Source organism: Lactuca virosa, chromosome 3, assembly GCF_052849685.1.
Source record: "Lactuca virosa cultivar CGN04683 chromosome 3, Lactuca_virosa_CGN04683_v6, whole genome shotgun sequence".
NCBI lineage: Eukaryota > Viridiplantae > Streptophyta > Magnoliopsida > Asterales > Asteraceae > Lactuca > Lactuca virosa.
In genome coordinates this window covers 125,704,020-125,723,429 of record NC_136428.1, presented here as the reverse complement: position 1 = coordinate 125,723,429, position 19,410 = coordinate 125,704,020, and the positions used below count along the sequence as shown (strand labels likewise).

At 36.9% G+C, this 19,410-nt stretch overlaps 1 protein-coding gene and 1 long non-coding RNA gene across 2 annotated transcripts; both read left to right on the top strand.

The window, feature by feature from the left end:
* Positions 1-1,560: 1,560 nt before the first annotated feature.
* LOC145166523 (uncharacterized) lies at positions 1,561-14,326 on the top strand. The gene is made up of 3 exons (XR_013740580.1): positions 1,561-1,712; positions 13,628-13,775; positions 13,867-14,326. It is a non-coding gene; the product is annotated as an uncharacterized LOC145166523 (long non-coding RNA).
* On the top strand, positions 1,706-8,726 carry LOC145166522 (uncharacterized). Its single transcript, XM_079085523.1, has one exon. It carries the CDS (start codon positions 2,554-2,556, stop codon positions 8,431-8,433), a length of 5,880 nt encoding a protein of 1,959 aa, XP_078941649.1. The 5' UTR covers positions 1,706-2,553; the 3' UTR covers positions 8,434-8,726.
* Positions 14,327-19,410: the final 5,084 nt, after the last annotated feature.

Here is a 19,410-nt window from a genome sequence, read left to right as displayed (position 1 = left end):
ATCCAAACACTTTTACAAAAGTGTAAATATTGATTATTTACGTTGGCTTTTTCATCCTTTTATTAGTCTTTGCTTTGGGTGGTTTTGTTGTAACGTAACAACACATTATATGATCCAAATTGCCATTCAAATAATTGAAGCAACTTTAAACTTTAAATATCCACTAAACGTTTCTCACACCACCTATGTGGGACTCAAGTTTTTGTGATAAAGACTATCACCAAAATTTTGCTTTCTAGCTTCTTGGTGGAAAAGCCCTGCTTTTACTAAGTTGCTGTTCAAAGACAATAATGTGGGTATGTGAAAGGACCTCCAACATCATTTCATTATGTGGATACAAAAGATCTTTAGAAGATATTGACATTGCAAATGTGTAAATCACAATTTGCATCCAAAAATCACAAAACCATCATAATTGATTGGAATAATCTATACCTATAAAATTAATTAAATATATCAGGAAGGTTTAGAAGACAATTGATTGGAATAATCTAGACCTATAAAATTAATTAAATATATCAGGAAGGTACAGGTATCTGTGGGTACACAATTTGCATCCAAAAATCACAAAACCAAATGTAAATTCTAAGCACCCAAAGATAGGGGTGATATTGTATTTGTACCCCTATGTGGATCTACTTAATTTTGAATATATATATATATATATATATATATATATATATATATATATATATATATATATATATATATATATATATATATATATATATATATATATATATATATATATATAACTAACTAACTAACTAAATCCTAATCTGTTTAAAAATAAAGTTGCTTTTAACCTTTTCTTTAATTATCTTCATAATGTTAGCATTTGACATTATTCAGATGTTCATGATAGAAAATTAATGACTAAAGATTTTAAGCTTTAGAACTAACGGCCCTGGAGGTGATAACAAAGATATGGATGAAATAAAGTTTCTAAATCTTCTTTTCACTTTGTTCATACCTTACAAGAATATTCCAGGAGCATTCATTTTTTATAGTCTCTTAAAGTAGCCATCACAATTGGCGCATCTTTAAAGTAACTTAATTAGTCATCCGGTAAATAACATTGATTAATGAAGTAAAGCACACTCCACTTCGCTTTGTATAATTGTATATGTTCCCTCTTGTCTTCACATAACAATTAATGTGTCCCATTTATTAAAAGATTGAAAGTTTTGCTGATTGATCAAGATCTTTTCATGGTAATTTTTCCAATCTCAAGTTCATGAAGTTGGATTCTTTTTTACCTTTTTTTTTTTTTTTTAAAATTTCAGTAAATTATAAAAATGGTCCCTGTGGTTATCTATTTTCCTTGAATCAAATCCCAAGTTTTCAATTTGGACACAGACCCTCCATCATATTTGTTTTTGTCACCAGAATGATCCCGGACACGAAATTACCCTTATATATATATATATATATATATATATATATATATATATATATATATATATATATATATATATATATATATATATATATATATATATATATATATATATATATATATATATATATAAGAATGGCCCACAATCCAACCACCCTTCAGCCCTTCCCCTACCTTTCCCTACTCGTCTAACCAATACCACATTTCCAGGTATAGAGCTTCACTGAACAAAGATGGAGGTTTATGAAGATAATTATATAGTGATAGTTGGTGTGGAGTTAGCTGCTCTCAATACTGCCTTGACTCTTCACAGGTATTCAGATTCTACCATCTCTTTTGCATGCTTCACTCACTTGTACCCTGCAAATTATCCATTCAGTGTTATTTGGATAATCAATAAATATACAAACGATATTAAATTTTTATACTAACATTCACCTCCATGGAAGCGTCATAAACTTACAAGTGATTCATGCGTCTTCTTAGACACCATAGAGAAACCTCATTCATTCACCAGTGATTGAAGCAATTCGTAGGAGTTGGTTAGCCCAGAAGAGTAAAACGATGAAACCTCATTCCTTTGTGCTTTAGTTACTTGTACAGTACAGTATTTGAAGCAATGAGCCAATGAATAAGATTTGACCATGAAATAAGTTTTCCAGTTGTACGTTTTCTACTACAGAAGATGAATTCCGAAATTTTTTTAAATTACCATGGTATGTAATTTGAAACAATAGTAATGGATATCAGTTTGATTTTGGAACCAAGTATACACAGTTTCACATATAATCACTTTGATAGTTACATTTGCTTGACGATTAAACCTTTTAATTACAATTAATTGAAAAACAAATATAATTGTCTTCTTGCTGACACCTATAGCTAATTTCTTTATTAACCTTCAGGTTTTTCCAAAATTCTATGAGAAATACCATTAAAAGTTTAACACACTCCTTTTGGAAAAGTATGACAATGACTTCTCAGTACAGGTCACTCTCTGGAGAAATAAGGCATTGCCTAATTTTTATTTTATTTATTTATTTATTTTATTTTTTTTGACGAGGGAAAATAAAAAACAAGAGAAATGGTGGCTGAAGTATAAATTACGACATTCAAATCATCCTTTTTCAAAAACCAGCATTGCAAAGCAAATAATGTCTTCTTCAATCTTCTTATTTTTCTCACCAGCTCTACTAATCCTCACACTCTCCCCCATACCAAATTTTGCTTCTTCTTCTTTACAGGAAGCCAATGCTCTTCTTAAATGGAAAACAAGCCTTCAAATCCCAAACAATTCCTTGGTTTCTTCATGGATTTCCCTCCCTTTGAATTCCAGTGCATTAGTTCCATGCACTTCTTGGTTTGGAGTAGTTTGCAATGCTGATGGGAGCACTCAGAGGCTAAGCCTCAGTTCATGTGGCTTAAACGGTACACTCCACCAATTTCCATTCTCTTTGCTACACAATCTTACATATCTTGATCTCACTATAAACAACTTCTTTGGCCCCATCCCACAAGAAATCCGACTCCTCTCCAAACTTGTATATCTTGATTTTTCAGTGAATAAGTTTTCTGGAGTAATCCCACCTGAAATAGGAAACCTGCGCCAGCTAACCATCTTATGCATATATTCAAACAATATATCTGGCACAATTCCTTCATCATTGGGTAATTTGAAGTCTCTCACTAAGCTTAGTTTGAGTGGTAATCAACTTAGTGGTTCTATTCCGTCAACATTGGGTTATTTGACATCTTTGAATGTCCTTTATTTGTTCCGAAATCAACTCTCTGGTCCCATTCCTATTGAACTTGGGAATTTGAAGTCTCTCACTGATCTTGAGGTGAGCAACAATCTGCTTAATGGTTCCATTCCTTCATCATTGGGTAATTTAACATCTTTGAATGTCCTTTATTTGCACAACAATCAACTATCTGGTCCCATTCCTATTGAACTTGGGAATTTGAAGTCTCTCACTGATCTTGAGGTGAGCAACAATCAGCTTAATGGTTCCATTCCTTCATCATTGGGTGATTTGACATCTTTGAATGTCCTTTATTTGTACTACAATCAACTCTCTGGTCGCATTCCTATTGAACTTGGGAATTTGAAGTCTCTCACTAAGCTTAGTCTGAGTAACAATCAACTTAGTGGTTCTATTCCTTCATCATTGGGTGATTTGACATCTTTGAATGTCCTTTATTTGTTCCGAAATCAACTCTCTGGTCCCATTCCTATTGAGCTTGGGAATTTGAAGTCTCTCACTAATCTTGAGGTGGGCAACAATCAGCTTAATGGTTCCATTCCTTCATCATTGAGTGATTTGACATCTTTGAATGTCCTTTATTTGCACCACAATCAACTCTCTGGTCCCATTCCTATTGAACTTGGGAATTTGAAGTCTCTCACTAAGCTTGGTCTGAGTAACAATCAACTTAGTGGTTCTATTCCTTCATCATTGGGTTATTTGACATCTTTGAATGTCCTTTATTTGTACTACAATCAACTCTCTGGTCCCATTCCTATTGAACTTGGGAATTTGAAGTCTCTCACTGATCTTGAGGTGAGCAACAATCTGCTTAATGGTTCCATTCCTTCATCATTGGGTAATTTAACATCTTTGAATGTCCTTTATTTGCACCACAATCAACTCTCTGGTCCCATTCCTATTGAACTTGGGAATTTGAAGTCTCTCACTGATCTTGAGGTGAGCAACAATCAGCTGAATGGTTCCATTCCTTCATCATTGGGTGATTTGACATCTTTGAATGTCCTTTATTTCGACCAAAATCAACTCTCTGGTCCCATTCCTATTGAACTTGGGAATTTGAAGTCTCTCACTAAGCTTGGTCTGAGTAACAATCAACTTAGTGGTTCTATTCCTTCATCATTGGGTGATTTGACATCTTTGAATGTCCTTTATTTGTTCCGAAATCAACTCTCTGGTCCCATTCCTATTGAGCTTGGGAATTTGAAGTCTCTCACTAATCTTGAGGTGGGCAATAATCAGCTTAATGGTTCCATTCCTTCATCATTGGGTGATTTGACATCTTTGAATGTCCTTTATTTCGACGAAAATCAACTCTCTGGTCCCATTCCTATTGAACTTGGGAATTTGAAGTCTCTCACTAAGCTTGGTCTGAGTAACAATCAACTTAGTGGTTCTATTCCTTCATCATTGGGTGATTTGACATCTTTGAATGTCCTTTATTTGTTCCGAAATCAACTCTCTGGTCCCATTCCTATTGAGCTTGGGAATTTGAAGTCTCTCACTAATCTTGAGGTGGGCAACAATCAGCTTAATGGTTCCATTCCTTCATCATTGGGTGATTTGACATCTTTGAATGTCCTTTATTTGCACCACAATCAACTCTCTGGTCCCATTCCTATTGAACTTGGGAATTTGAAGTCTCTCACTAAGCTTGGTCTGAGTAACAATCAACTTAGTGGTTCTATTCCTTCATCATTGGGTGATTTGACATCTTTGAATGTCCTTTATTTGTTCCGAAATCAACTCTCTGGTCCCATTCCTATTGAGCTTGGGAATTTGAAGTCTCTCACTAATCTTGAGGTGGGCAACAATCAGCTTAATGGTTCCATTCCTTCATCATTGGGTGATTTGACATCTTTGAATGTCCTTTATTTGCACCACAATCAACTCTCTGGTCCCATTCCTATTGAACTTGGGAATTTGAAGTCTCTCACTAAGCTTGGTCTGAGTAACAATCAACTTAGTGGTTCTATTCCTTCATCATTGGGTGATTTGACATCTTTGAATGTCCTTTATTTGTTCCGAAATCAACTCTCTGGTCCCATTCCTATTGAGCTTGGGAATTTGAAGTCTCTCACTAATCTTGAGGTGGGCAACAATCAGCTTAATGGTTCCATTCCTTCATCATTGGGTGATTTGACATCTTTGAATGTCCTTTATTTCGACGAAAATCAACTCTCTGGTCCCATTCCTATTGAACTTGGGAATTTGAAGTCTCTCACTAAGCTTGGTCTGAGTAACAATCAACTTAGTGGTTCTATTCCTTCATCATTGGGTGATTTGACATCTTTGAATGTCCTTTATTTGTTCCGAAATCAACTCTCTGGTCCCATTCCTATTGAGCTTGGGAATTTGAAGTCTCTCACTAATCTTGAGGTGGGCAACAATCAGCTTAATGGTTCCATTCCTTCATCATTGGGTGATTTGACATCTTTGAATGTCCTTTATTTGCACCACAATCAACTCTCTGGTCCCATTCCTATTGAACTTGGGAATTTGAAGTCTCTCACTAAGCTTGGTCTGAGTAACAATCAACTTAGTGGTTCTATTCCTTCATCATTGGGTGATTTGACATCTTTGAATGTCCTTTATTTGTTCCGAAATCAACTCTCTGGTCCCATTCCTATTGAGCTTGGGAATTTGAAGTCTCTCACTAATCTTGAGGTGGGCAACAATCAGCTTAATGGTTCCATTCCTTCATCATTGGGTGATTTGACATCTTTGAATGTCCTTTATTTGCACCACAATCAACTCTCTGGTCCCATTCCTATTGAACTTGGGAATTTGAAGTCTCTCACTAAGCTTGGTCTGAGTAACAATCAACTTAGTGGTTCTATTCCTTCATCATTGGGTGATTTGACATCTTTGAATGTCCTTTATTTGTTCCGAAATCAACTCTCTGGTCCCATTCCTATTGAGCTTGGGAATTTGAAGTCTCTCACTAATCTTGAGGTGGGCAACAATCAGCTTAATGGTTCCATTCCTTCATCATTGGGTGATTTGACATCTTTGAATGTCCTTTATTTGCACCACAATCAACTCTCTGGTCCCATTCCTATTGAACTTGGGAATTTGAAGTCTCTCACTAAGCTTGGTCTGAGTAACAATCAACTTAGTGGTTCTATTCCTTCATCATTGGGTTATTTGACATCTTTGAATGTCCTTTATTTTTACTACAATCAACTCTCTGGTCCCATTCCTATTGAACTTGGGAATTTGAAGTCTCTCACTGATCTTGAGGTGGGCAACAATCAGCTTAATGGTTCCATTCCTTCATCATTGGGTGATTTGACATCTTTAAATGTCCTTTATTTCGACGAAAATCAACTGTCTGGTCCCATTCCTATTGAACTTGGCAATTTGAAGTCTCTCATTCGTCTTCAGGTTAGAGGGAATCAGCTTAGTGGTTCCATTCCTTCATCATTGGGTGATTTGACATCTTTAAATGTCCTTTATTTCGACGAAAATCAACTGTCTGGTCCCATTCCTATTGAACTTGGGAATTTGAAGTCTCTCACTAATCTTGGTTTGAGTGACAATCAACTTAGTGGTGCCATTCCTTCATCACTAGGAAACCTCAGCAAGCTACAGACTCTGTACCTTCACACAAATAAACTATTTGGTTCGATTCCACTAGGATTGGGAAGTCTAGAGACACTTGAGCTGTCAAATAATCATTTTTCTGGCCATTTACCAGTAGATTTGTGCCATGGGGGAAAGCTTCAGAAGTTCACAATAAATGCTAATCATCTCACTGGGCCTATTTCAAGAGGCTTACGGAATTGTCCCAGCTTAATTAGGGCTCATTTTGATCAAAATCAATTCATTGGAGTTATATCCAATAGCTTTGGCATCTATCCACGCTTAAAATATCTTGATATCAGTCACAATAATTTTCATGGGCAGCTTTCTCAAAACTGGAGTAAATGCAAGAATTTGACAGCCTTAATGATGGCATATAACAACATCAGTGGTAGCATACCACCAGAGTTTGGAAATTCAACTCAACTACAAAGGCTTGATCTTTCTTCCAATCATCTGGTAGGTGAAATCCCAAAGGAGTTCGGGAAGATGATATGTATGCTGAATTTGTCCTTGGCTAATAACCAACTTTCAGGTATTATACCTCCAGAGCTCGGATTTTTAGAACTCCTTGAAGTACTCGATCTATCTGCAAATAGATTGATTGGGTCAATACCAAAAAGTATTAGTCAATGGGAACATATCCACTACTTGAATCTTAGTAATAACATGCTCGGTGACAAAATTCCATCTGAGATTGGCAAATTAGTTCAACTTACAGAAGTTGATTTATCTCAGAATTTGCTCACTAAAGAGATACCATTTGAAGTTCAAAGTTTGAAAAATCTACAAAAGTTGAATCTTTCTCACAATAGACTATTTGGTTCTATTCCTAACGCTTTTACAAGTTTGCCCAATGGGATTGACATCGACCTGTCCAAAAATGAGCTCACAGGTCCAGTTCCGCTTTGCTCCAACTTTTTGAATGCATCCTTACAAGGCAATCCAGGTCTGTGTGGTAATTTTACAGGACTAAAATTTTGTGCAAATCAAATCTCGAAGAAGAAAAATGATCCCATTCATCATCAACTCATCCTTGTAATTATGCTCCCTCTTATCGGGGCAACTTTACTTGGTTTTGTCATGTGTGGCCTCATTGCTTATCGAAAACAAAAGAGACATTCTCCACAGAAACCATTGGATAATGAAGGTGGTGGTTACTTCTCCATAACAAATTTTGATGGAGGAGTAGCGTATGATGACATCTTGAAAGCAACGGACAATTTTGATGAAGCATATGCTATTGGGACCGGAGGATATGGGACTGTGTACAAAGCCCAGCTACAACCTAACAATGTGGTAGCTGTCAAGAAACTTCACTCATCATCATCTGAGAATGTTGATCAAAATGGATTCCTTAATGAGGTACGAGCATTAACGAACATAAGGCATCGAAACATAGTGAAACTTTATCGATATTGCTCACATGCCCGCCACTCGTTTTTGATTTATGAGTACCTTGAAAAGGGAAGCCTTGGATCAATCTTAAGAAGTGATGTCTTAGCAAAAGAATTGGATTGGTTGAAAAGGGTCAATATTGTAAAGGCTATAGCTAATGGTTTGGCTTATATGCATCACGACTGCTCACCTCCTATAATTCATAGAGACATTTCCATTGCCAACATCCTTCTTGATTCCGATTATAAGGCTGTAGACAAATCGACTACAATAAATAATCGATAACTTCAAGATCGAAGTATAAAAACCCAAATATCACGATAGCGATTCAACGGAATATAAAACTATTTGAATAATCAACCAAGAATAAATCGAACGATAAAAAGAAAAAAACACGCGATATTTACGTGGAAACCCAAATCGGGAAAAACCACGGGCGGAGGAAGCCGAGAACCAATTTACTATAATATTCAGTGTTTACAGAGATAGAGGAAAGAAAAACAAATATATCAAACATATATTTGTATGAATATGAGAGAAAGATGAAGATGTAATTTGAGGTGTGGTGTTTTTAATAAGCTTGGTTTCATTTCCTTTTATAGGCAAATGAATGTATGAATTCAATTGTCTATTACCATCCAAGCTTGACAAACATGCTACCATCCATTCTTGACAAACATGCTAACACCCATTCTTGACAAATTAAAACCACATGTGTAGAATGGTATTCTAGAAATCATCCAATGTTGAAGTTTGAAGGAAACTTCCACAATCTCCACCTTGACTTCAAATGAGACAGGATGAAAAAAACTTTAACTTGCACAATGATCATGCAAAACAGTTTATCAACAGCTCATCATACTCCAAATCTCTATAAGAATCTGCAAACACCATATGAGAAAAAATTGATTTCGAAAAGTAAATATACTTCCTCCACCACGAGCCTATCAGGCTCAAATGCGATCTGAAACACCCACCAAATCCAAACATGCTTTGAATTTGGCTATTGGAAGACTTTTAGTGAACATATCAGCAGGATTATCATTGGTGCTGATCTTGTTTACTGTAATATCGCCTTTAGCAATAACATCTCTGATGAAGTGATAACGAACATCAATATGCTTCGTTCGATCATGGAACATTTGATCCTTCGTCAGAAATATTGCACTTTGATTGTCACAAAAAACAGTGTTAACAGATAACTTGTTTGAAAGCTCACCTATCAACCGTTTCAACCAGAGGGCTTCCTTCACTGCTTCCGTAGCAGCCATGTATTCGACTTCAGTGGTGGATAACGCTACAGTAGATTGTAACTGCGCTTTCCAGCTAACTGCGCAATCACCCAAAGTAAACACGTACCCTGTAATCGATCGTCTTTTATCCAAGTCCTTTGCATAATCGGAATCCACATAACCAAGTACTCCATTATCGGTTTTTCCAAACCGCAGACATAAAGAGGAAGTACCTCGCAAGTAGCGAAAAATCCATTTAACAGCAACCCAATGCTCCTTTCCTGGATTCGCCATGTATCTGCTCACCATGCTTACCGCATATGACAAATCTGGACGTGTACAAATCATAGCATACATAAGAGATCCTACAGCGCTGGAGTATGGTACCTTTGCCATGTATGCTATATCTTCTTCGGTGGTAGGACTTAAGGCGGATGATAGCTTGAAGTGGGCTGCGAAAGGAGTGCTGACTTCTTTTGCGTCATGCATATTGAAACGGTGCAGAACCTTCTCAATGTAGCTTTGTTGAGAAAGGTATAGAGTTCTTGCACTACGGTCTCGCACTATTTCCATTCCTAGAATTTTCTTGGCAGCACCCAAGTCCTTCATATCGAACTCAGCATTCAACTGGTCTTTTATCTTTTGAATCTCCTTTATATTCTTCGCTGCAATTAACATGTCATCCACGTATAAAAGTAGATAGGCCATTGACCCATCGTCACACTTTTTGTAGTAAACGCAGCTGTCGTAGGTGCACCTTTTCAGCTTGTGACTGGTCATAAATGAGTCAAACCTTTTATACCATTGTCGAGGAGATTGCTTGAGGCCATAAAGAGACTTCTTCAATTTGCACACGTAGCTTTCCTTGCCATGAGCTACAAAACCTTCAGGTTGTTGCATATATATCTCTTCCTCAAGCACACCATTTAAGAATGCTGTAGTAACATCAAGTTGCTCTAATTCATAGTCATGAGAGGCAACTAATCCCAACAAGACACGTATTGACGTGTGTTTCACAACCGGAGAGAAAATGTCGGTATAATCGATACCTGGGATTTGACTGTAGCCTTTGGCTACCAAACGAGCTTTATATATTGGTTTGTCACCAGGGTGGATAGCCTCCTTCAACTTGTAGACCCATTTGCACTTAACTGTCTTCTTACCCTTTGGAGCTGGAACGAGATCCCATGTGCCATTTTTCTGAAGAGATTCCATCTCCTCGTGCATGGCAACCATCCACTTATTAGAATGTTTAGATTGAATGGCCTCGTTGTAGCTTGTGGGCTCCAGAACAGACTCAACTTCATTGGCAACTGTAAGTGCATAAGCGACAGAATTGGCTTGAACATATCTCTTTGGAGGTACAATCTGTCTGCGAGGTCTATCTCTTGCAATGGAGGGACTGTGAGGTTGGCTTGGAGCTTCGGCTGGCTCATGAGAAGAGGAATGTTGATTATTCGAGGGTTGAGAAACCTCGACACCTTCATGAGACTGGTCCTCGAAAGATGAATTTAAAGGAAACTCCACCTCCACTCGAACTTTGTCTTTTTCCGAATTTTCATTTTCTCTGGTCTGAATGTTGGAGACAGGATGAAGCATGGCTTTTTCATCGAAGGTCACATCTTTAGATGTCAAAACCTTGCTTAGCTCCGGGCTCCATAATTTGAACCCTTTAACACCTGTCGGATATCCGAGAAAGACGCATTTAATTGCCCTCGGTTCCAATTTACCGTTATCAACTCGGGCATATGCTGGACATCCAAATGGAATTAATTTCGTGTAATCAGCAGGTTGGCCGGACCAAAGCTCAAATGGGGTCTTCTTTTGAATAGCACGAGAAGGGGAACAGTTGATAATGTAGCATGCGGTTGAAGCGGCCTCGGCCCAAAAAGACTTCGGCAACTTCGAATGAGATAGCATGCATCGGACCTTCTCCATGATGGTGCGGTTCATACGTTCCGCTACGCCGTTCTGCTGTGGTGTATGAACTACGGTGCGATGCCTCGTAATTCCTTCCCTACGGCAATAGGAGTTGAATTCTTCAGAACAAAATTCCAGTCCATTATCAGTACGAAGGTATTTCACTTCAAAACCTGATTGCTTTTCAACCAATACTTTCCAATCTCTAAAAGTTTGGAATACTTCTCCCTTTGACTTCAAGAAGAACGACCATACCTTTCTTGAGAAATCGTCAATGATCGTGAGCATATAAGAGGCTCCACCTTTCGATGTAACCTTCGCTGGTCCCCATAAATCAGAGTGTATGTAGTCAAGTGGCCCTTTCGTCGTATGTTTGCCACCGATAAAACTCACTCGCTTCTGCTTTCCAAATACACAATCTTCACAGAATTCAAGTTCGATTGATTTGTGCTCCCCGAGCAACCCCCTTCGACTTAGTTCATTCATACCATGGTATGACATGTGAGCGAGCCTGAGGTGCCATAGACGAGAGCGATCAACGTTGGAGAGGGATTTAGAACATACCGAGACTTCGCCGGAGATAACTTGCCCATCCATAATGTAAAGGTTTGCGGATTTTCTAACTCCTCGGATGACCACAGAACCTTCCTTGAAAATATGGAGTTTCCCGTCTTTGCCAACAAACTCGTAACCTTTCTTCTCGAAAGTACCGAGACTTAGTAAATTTCGCCTAAGACCGGATACGTGCTTCACATCTTGAATCGTTCGAACAACGCCATCGAACATGCGGAACCTGAGTGTACCCCGTCCAATAATACGACACGAAGTGTCGTTACCCATTAGAACGTGACCTTCGTTAACCTTTTCATATGAATGAAAAACGCTTCGGTTGGAGCTCATATGAAAAGTACACGCTGAATCAAGTACCCACTCACTCGTGGTCATTAAACCGTAGTCTGAAACGGATAGAAGCTCGCCATCGGAACCAGTTTCGGCAACATCGGCTTCAACGGTGTTATTGGTTGTTTTTCCCTTTGCGATTGCATTTGCTTTCTCCTTGTTCTTTAACTTGAAACATTCATCGATCAGATGTCCCTTCTTGTGGCAATAATTGCAATACTTGCGATTGGCTTTGGACTTAGATCTAGATCGGTTTTGTGAAGAGCTACCTCTCTCGTTAGGTCTCCCTCTGATGTTGAGACCTTCGGCTTTAGAATCGCTGCTACTGTTCCCAACTATCTGCTTCATCTTTTCCTTTGAATCAAGAGCAGTCATTACCTCGTCAAGGACAAGAGTGTCCCGAGAATAGATAATGGTGTCACGAAAGTGATCGTAGGAGTCTGGGAGAGAAGATAATAAAAATAACGCCAAGTCTTCATCTTCGTATTTGACGTCCATATTCTCCAGATTTCCTACAAGCTCTTTAAAGGTAGAGAGGTGATCAGACAAAGAACTACCTTCACCCATCTTTAGGTTAAAAAGTCGTTGCTTCAAGTGTAGCTTGTTGGGCAAGCTTTTCGTCATAAGTAGCTGCTCGAGTTTTAGCCAGAGAGCCGCTGCGGATGTCTCTTTCAACACATCTTGGAGAACGTCGTTAGAAAGATGCAGACGGATCTGCGACGACGCCTTCAGATCTTTCATCTCCTTTTCCTCAGTCGACCAAGTTGCCGACATTTTCTCCATTCCTAATAGTGCTTTGTGGAGATCCATTTGGATCAACACATCTTTCATCTTTACTTGCCAGAGAGGGAATCTTGTGTTTCTGTCAAGTAAAGGAATATCGTACTTCATCGATGACATGGTTGAAAATAGTTTTTACGAATCGTTATCGGAAAACCCGGATAGCTCTGATACCAATTGTAGACAAATCGACTACAATAAATAATCGATAACTTCAAGATCGAAGTATAAAAACCCAAATATCACGATAGCGATTCAACAGAATATAAAACTATTTGAATAATCAACCAAGAATAAATCGAACGATAAAAAGAAAAAAACACACGATATTTACGTGGAAACCCAAATCGGGAAAAACCACGGGCGGAGGAAGCCGAGAACCAATTTACTATAATATTCAGTGTTTACAGAGATAGAGGAAAGAAAAACAAATATATCAAACATATATTTGTATGAATATGAGAGAAAGATGAAGATGTAATTTGAGGTGTGGTGTTTTTAATAAGCTTGGTTTCATTTCCTTTTATAGGCAAATGAATGTATGAATTCAATTGTCTATTACCATCCAAGCTTGACAAACATGCTACCATCCATTCTTGACAAACATGCTACCACCCATTCTTGACAAATTAAAACCACATGTGTAGAATGGTATTCTAGAAATCATCCAATGTTGAAGTTTGAAGGAAACTTCCACAAAGGCGCATATTTCTGATTTTGGCACATCCAAGCTTTTAAAGCTAGACTCATCCAATTGGACTGCAATTGCAGGGACCTATGGTTATATCGCACCAGGTAACGTAATCATGTGATTGTAGTTCTACATTTTCATAGAATCATGTGAGGTTGATATAACTTTTTTTGTCTTATGTTACTTTGGATGTAGAGCTTGCTTATACGATGGTGGCAACCGAGAAATGTGATGTGTATAGCTTTGGGATTGTTGCACTAGAAGCGATCATGGCAAAGCATCCCGGTGAACTGCCAACATTGTCTGCTGATTATCTGGTGTTAGCAAATGTTGGAGATAGTCGGATTCCACTTCCTTCACCACAAGTTGAGAAACAAGTAAATTTCGTACTCAGTCTCGCAAGAGCATGTTTGAACTCAAATCCAAAAGAAAGGCCAACGATGCGCCAAGTTTCAAATCTGTTTATGAAGGATCTGCTTTGAATTGATATCTCTGGTTGCCTGATATTGTGTAATTCCAATGTGTAATTTTCTTAAGTTTCCTATTATGTGTCTTTGATTAGTTTGAATGCCTAATAGTTAAAAACCTTTTCATATGTTTTATAGGACCCTGTAGAATACTGTGTATGTGATCGTGTTTGAACAAAGAATTTACCGATAATTGCTTCAAAATTGTCACAGTTTTGGGCGCCTCTGTTATTTCACTTGTGGTTTATATATACATGAAAATAGGAAAATATATCAAATACAAATGATAATTTTTCTACTCAAATACAAATATCAATAAAGTTTTAAACAATATATACTGAGACACAATCTCAAGTTACAAAAACCAATAGAGTAAAATTACAAGATGCAAGGCATCCATCATACACTTGACCTGATGCAATAATATTTTTTCTCCAATGCACATCAAATGGATATAGACCCAAATATAGAAACCAATAGAGTTTTTCATTATACATACAAAAGTAATTACATATTCTGTTGGTATCAGTTGCAATTAATCTTAACACTAAATAAAAAAACTTCTAACAGTTATATGTTGAAGAATCTTAAATAGTTTATGTTGGTTCTTAAGCAATGTTCTACATCAGCCTTTTCTGTATGCTCACTCAAATGGCAGACAACTCAGACAATGTTGGAGTGTTATTTAATTATTTCATATTTTCTGCAGCTGCTCAATGAAATTAGTATTTTGTTATCACCCTGAACTAATCTTATCATAAGAGGCTAAGAGGTTACTGATTTAGTACCTTATACAAAGAGGCTTTTTTTTAATATGAAAAATTAGCCAAACAAGATTTTACCAGTTAAGTACTTGTCTCCTGTAAATGTTCATTGTTTTAAAACACTCTACGAAACCACAACACTGCACTATGAACAAACCATACAATGAATGAAGCATTAAATTCAAAAATCCATTCAGGCATTTCATCAAACAATTGTTATGCACTATAATCACATTTTTTGAACAAGCATGTGCTAGTGAACCTAAATACGTTTTAATCGATATCCACTTCAATGATGAGAAAGAAGACGAGCGAAGAAACCAATACATACGTTTTATTTGATATCCACCTCAACGATGATCATTATCAACACTTCAATCACTCTGCTTCAACTATGGAAATGGATTTACACCATTATAAAATCACCAATCTGTTTTAAATTAAAATATTTTCTGCGATTTGGTAGTGATTTCTGATGGATTAAAAACAATTTGTGTAATCGATGAAGTATTTTAATGATTTGGTTGTGGTTTCTGTAATTGGGACTTGGGAGTAGAGTAGCGACAGAGGTAATGGAATGTGGGTATTGTCAAATAAAATATTACTACAAATATATATGTGTTGTTTATCTGTCTGTATATCCGTTTTGATGGCTAATAAAAAAAGTGAAATATAACACTTGTTCGTTGCCTGTGTTTGTTGTGTACTTGTGTCTGAATATGTGTGTCCTTAGAAAATATAAAGAATGAAATAATAAATATTCCTATTTGTATAGATAATACTAAATAAATGGGTGTTGATTTGTTTTTCAAACTTAAATAGACTTTTAAATGAGTGTGCTTTGATAATTTGAATTTGTGAAATAATAATTATGGTTACACGTCAATGTTTACTGAAAATTAATGGTGTGGACCAAAATTTGCAATTTGTCAAACAAATCCGACAACTTACAGATCCACATTACTATTGATTTGTCCTCAAATATATTAAATGGCTCGATACCAAGAAGTGTTGGTAATTGGACACACATCTACAACTTGAATCTTAGAAACAACAAGCTCATTCATAGAATTCCATCTGAGATTGATAAATTAGTTCAGCTTACAGAACTTGATTTATCTCAGAATTTGATCAAGGAAAAGATACCATCTGAAGTACAAAGTTTGCAAAGTTTGCAAAAATTGAATCTTTCACACAATATACTATCTGATTCTATTCCTGATGCTATTAAAAGTTTGCCTCGTGGGACTGATATCGACTTGTCTTACAATGAGCTCACAGGTCCAATTCCCACTAACACTAACTTTCTGGATGTGTCATAGAAGGCAACCTACGTTTGTGTGGAAATTTTACAGGACTAAAATTTTGTGCAAGTCTAATCTCGAAGAAGAAAAATGATCCCTTTCATCATCACCTCATCTTTGTAATTATGCTCCCTCTTATCGGGGCAATTTTACTTGGTTTTTTCATGTGTGGCCTCATTGCTTATCGAAAATGAAAGACACATTCTCCACATAAACCATTGGACAAAGAAGGTGGTGATTATTTCTCCATAACAAGCTTTGATGGAGGAGTAGCGTATGATGACTGCTAACCGATATGATAAGAAGATAATATAGAATAGTTTAAATTATAAGATAATAACTATCTGTTGTAATCTTATCATGTATTGGTTGTATATATATATATATATATATATATATATATATATATATATATATATATATATATATACCTATGGGTTTTGTGTGGCAAATATTCTGTTTCACTATGTCATCTTTAAAGAAACGAATGATTTTGATGAAGCATACTCTATTGTGAACGGAGGATATGGGACTGTGTACAAAGCCGAGCTACAACCTAACAATGTGCTAGCTATCAAAAAAATTCACTCATCATCTGAGAATGTTGATCATAATGGATTCCTTAATGAGATACAAGCATTAACGAACATAAGGCATCGAAACATAGTGAAACTCTATGGATATTGCTCACATGCCCGCCACTCATTTTTGATTTATGAATACCTTGAAAAGGGAAGCCTTGAATTAATCTGAAGAAGCGATGTCTTAGCAAAAGAATTGGATTGGTTGAAAAGGGTCAATATTGTAAAGGCTATAGCTAATGGTTTGGCTTATATGCATCACGACTGCTCACCTCCTTTAATTCATAGAGATATTTCAATATCCAACATCCTTCTTGATTTTGATTATGAGGCATATATTTCTGATTTTGGCACGTCCAAGCTTTTAAAGCTAGACTCATCCAACTGGACCACAATTGCAGGCACATAAGGTTATATCGCGCCAGGTAACGTAATCTTGTGATTGCAGTTCTACATGTTCTTTAGTTTCATGAAATTTGTATATGTGCATATATGTATTTATATTAGAATCTTGTGGGATTGATATAATCTTTTTTTGCTTTTACTTTATGTTTCTTTGGATACAGAGCTTGCTTATGCGATGGTGGAAACTGAGAAATGTGATGTGTTTAGCTTTGGGATTGTTGCACTAGAAGTGATCATGGGAAAGCATCCTGATGAACTACCAACATTGTCTGTTGATTGTTGATTATCTGGTGTTGGCAAATGTGGGAGATAGTCGGATTCCACTTCCCTCACCACAAGCTGAGAAACAAGTTAAGTTGGTGCTGAGTCTCTCAAGAGCATGTTTGAACTCCAATCCGAACGGAAGACCAACAATGCGCCAAGTTTCAAATCTGTTGATGAAGGATCTGCTTTGAAATGACATTTGTTGTCCAATCGATATAGTGTACTTTCAATGTTCTTTACTTCCAGTAACTTCTGTCCCACTACTTAGCATTTAAGATTTCAGTTTTGTTTTTGGTATCTGTTACTTAATTTCAAATAAGTGGTCCATGATTACCCATAAATTAGTATTAGCATTTGCTTATTTCTAGCTTTGTCAGTTTCTTTTTTTTTTGGTATTTATATGGTTGTGTACTCAATCAAATATGGGCAGCATATCCAATAATAAATCTCTTCACAACAAGTTGTTCTTTGGTTTTTTCCTGTTCTCCCTGTTCTGTATCAGAATTTCTTGTTTAAGTCCTTTTTTCTTCCAACAAAATTGGTATCAGAGCCGGTACAATGACAAGAAATGGTACAAGTTCTACATCACAGACATTGATTCAAGTTTTCAAGTGGGAGAAGTACCACCTTTGGAGTCTCAAAATGAAGACAATGTTGAAGTCCCAAGAGCTATGGGATTTGGTGGATAATGGGTATGCAGAACCAAACCCAGCAGCAGCAGAACCAGATCAGCAATTACGAGGAACTCGAAAGAAGGATGTAAAGGCTTTATTCTTCATCCAATCAGCATTGGATGATGAGTTTTTTCCACGTATTGCAAGAGCAGCAACCTTGAACCATGGGCAATTCTGAAACAAGAATTTCTTGGTGATCAAAAAGTCATCATTGTCAAACTACAATCTCTTCGTCGTGAATTCGAGATCTTGGGCATGAAAGAGAAGGAAAAGGTGCAGTTTTTTCTTTCGAGAGTGTCTGAAATTGTCAGCCACATGAGGTCATACGGTGAAAATGTTAGCAATGAAACTGTAGTCGGTAAAGTTTTAAGGAGTTTAACCAAGGATTTCAATCATGTCGTGGCTGTAACTGAGGAAACAAAGGACATGTCCACGTATACTTTTCATGAACTAATGAGTTCATTGATAGTGATGAACTAATGAGTTCATTGATAGCTCATAAATATAAAGATAGGATGAACAGGTGTTGTGAGAAAGTCGACGAGAAGGCGTTTCAAACAACTGGAGATCAGAATAAACGAAGTGCAGAAAGTTCATGTGGTCGTGGACGAGGAAGTGGTGGATTTCGTGGTCATGGCAGAGGAAGAGTTCAGTTTGGTGATCAATGTCAACATAAAAACATCCCTCGATGTCAAGATTGCAATAAACTTGACCATAGAGAAGCTGATTGTTGGAACAAGGAGAGAGAAGAATAAAATCCTCAATGTTGATATTGTAACAAACTTGGCTACAAAGAAGTTAATTGCTGGACCAAGATACAAGAATAACAAAAACATGCAAACTTTTCAGAAAAAATAGAAGAGGAAAGCAAGCTATTCAAGGCACATTCTTCCATAGTTGATACGTCTAATGGTGTGTGGTTTCTGGACAACGGATGTACAAACCATATGACAGGAACAAAGTCTTTGTTTAAAGAGCTTGATGAGACTCAAAAGGGTGTAGTTCATTTTGGAGACGACAATGCATTGCAAATTGAAGGACAAGGTACAGTTTCCATCAAAACCACTCAAGGTAATGCAAAACTTCTTCATGATGTGCAATATGTTCCTAAATTAGCCCATAATTTGCTAAGTGTTGGGAAATTAATGTGTTCTGCATATTCAGTTACTTTTAATGATGGGTATTGTTTAATTAGAGACAAAAAATCTGGTCAGCCCATTGCTAACATTCCAGTGACACAAAATAGAATGTTTCCACTTAAAATTTCAACCATGGAGAAG

Coding starts and splice junctions, on each gene's coding strand:
- LOC145166522 (XM_079085523.1), top strand. CDS start 2,554: ATGTCTTCTTCAATCTTCTTATTTTTCTCACCAGCTCTACTAATCCTC.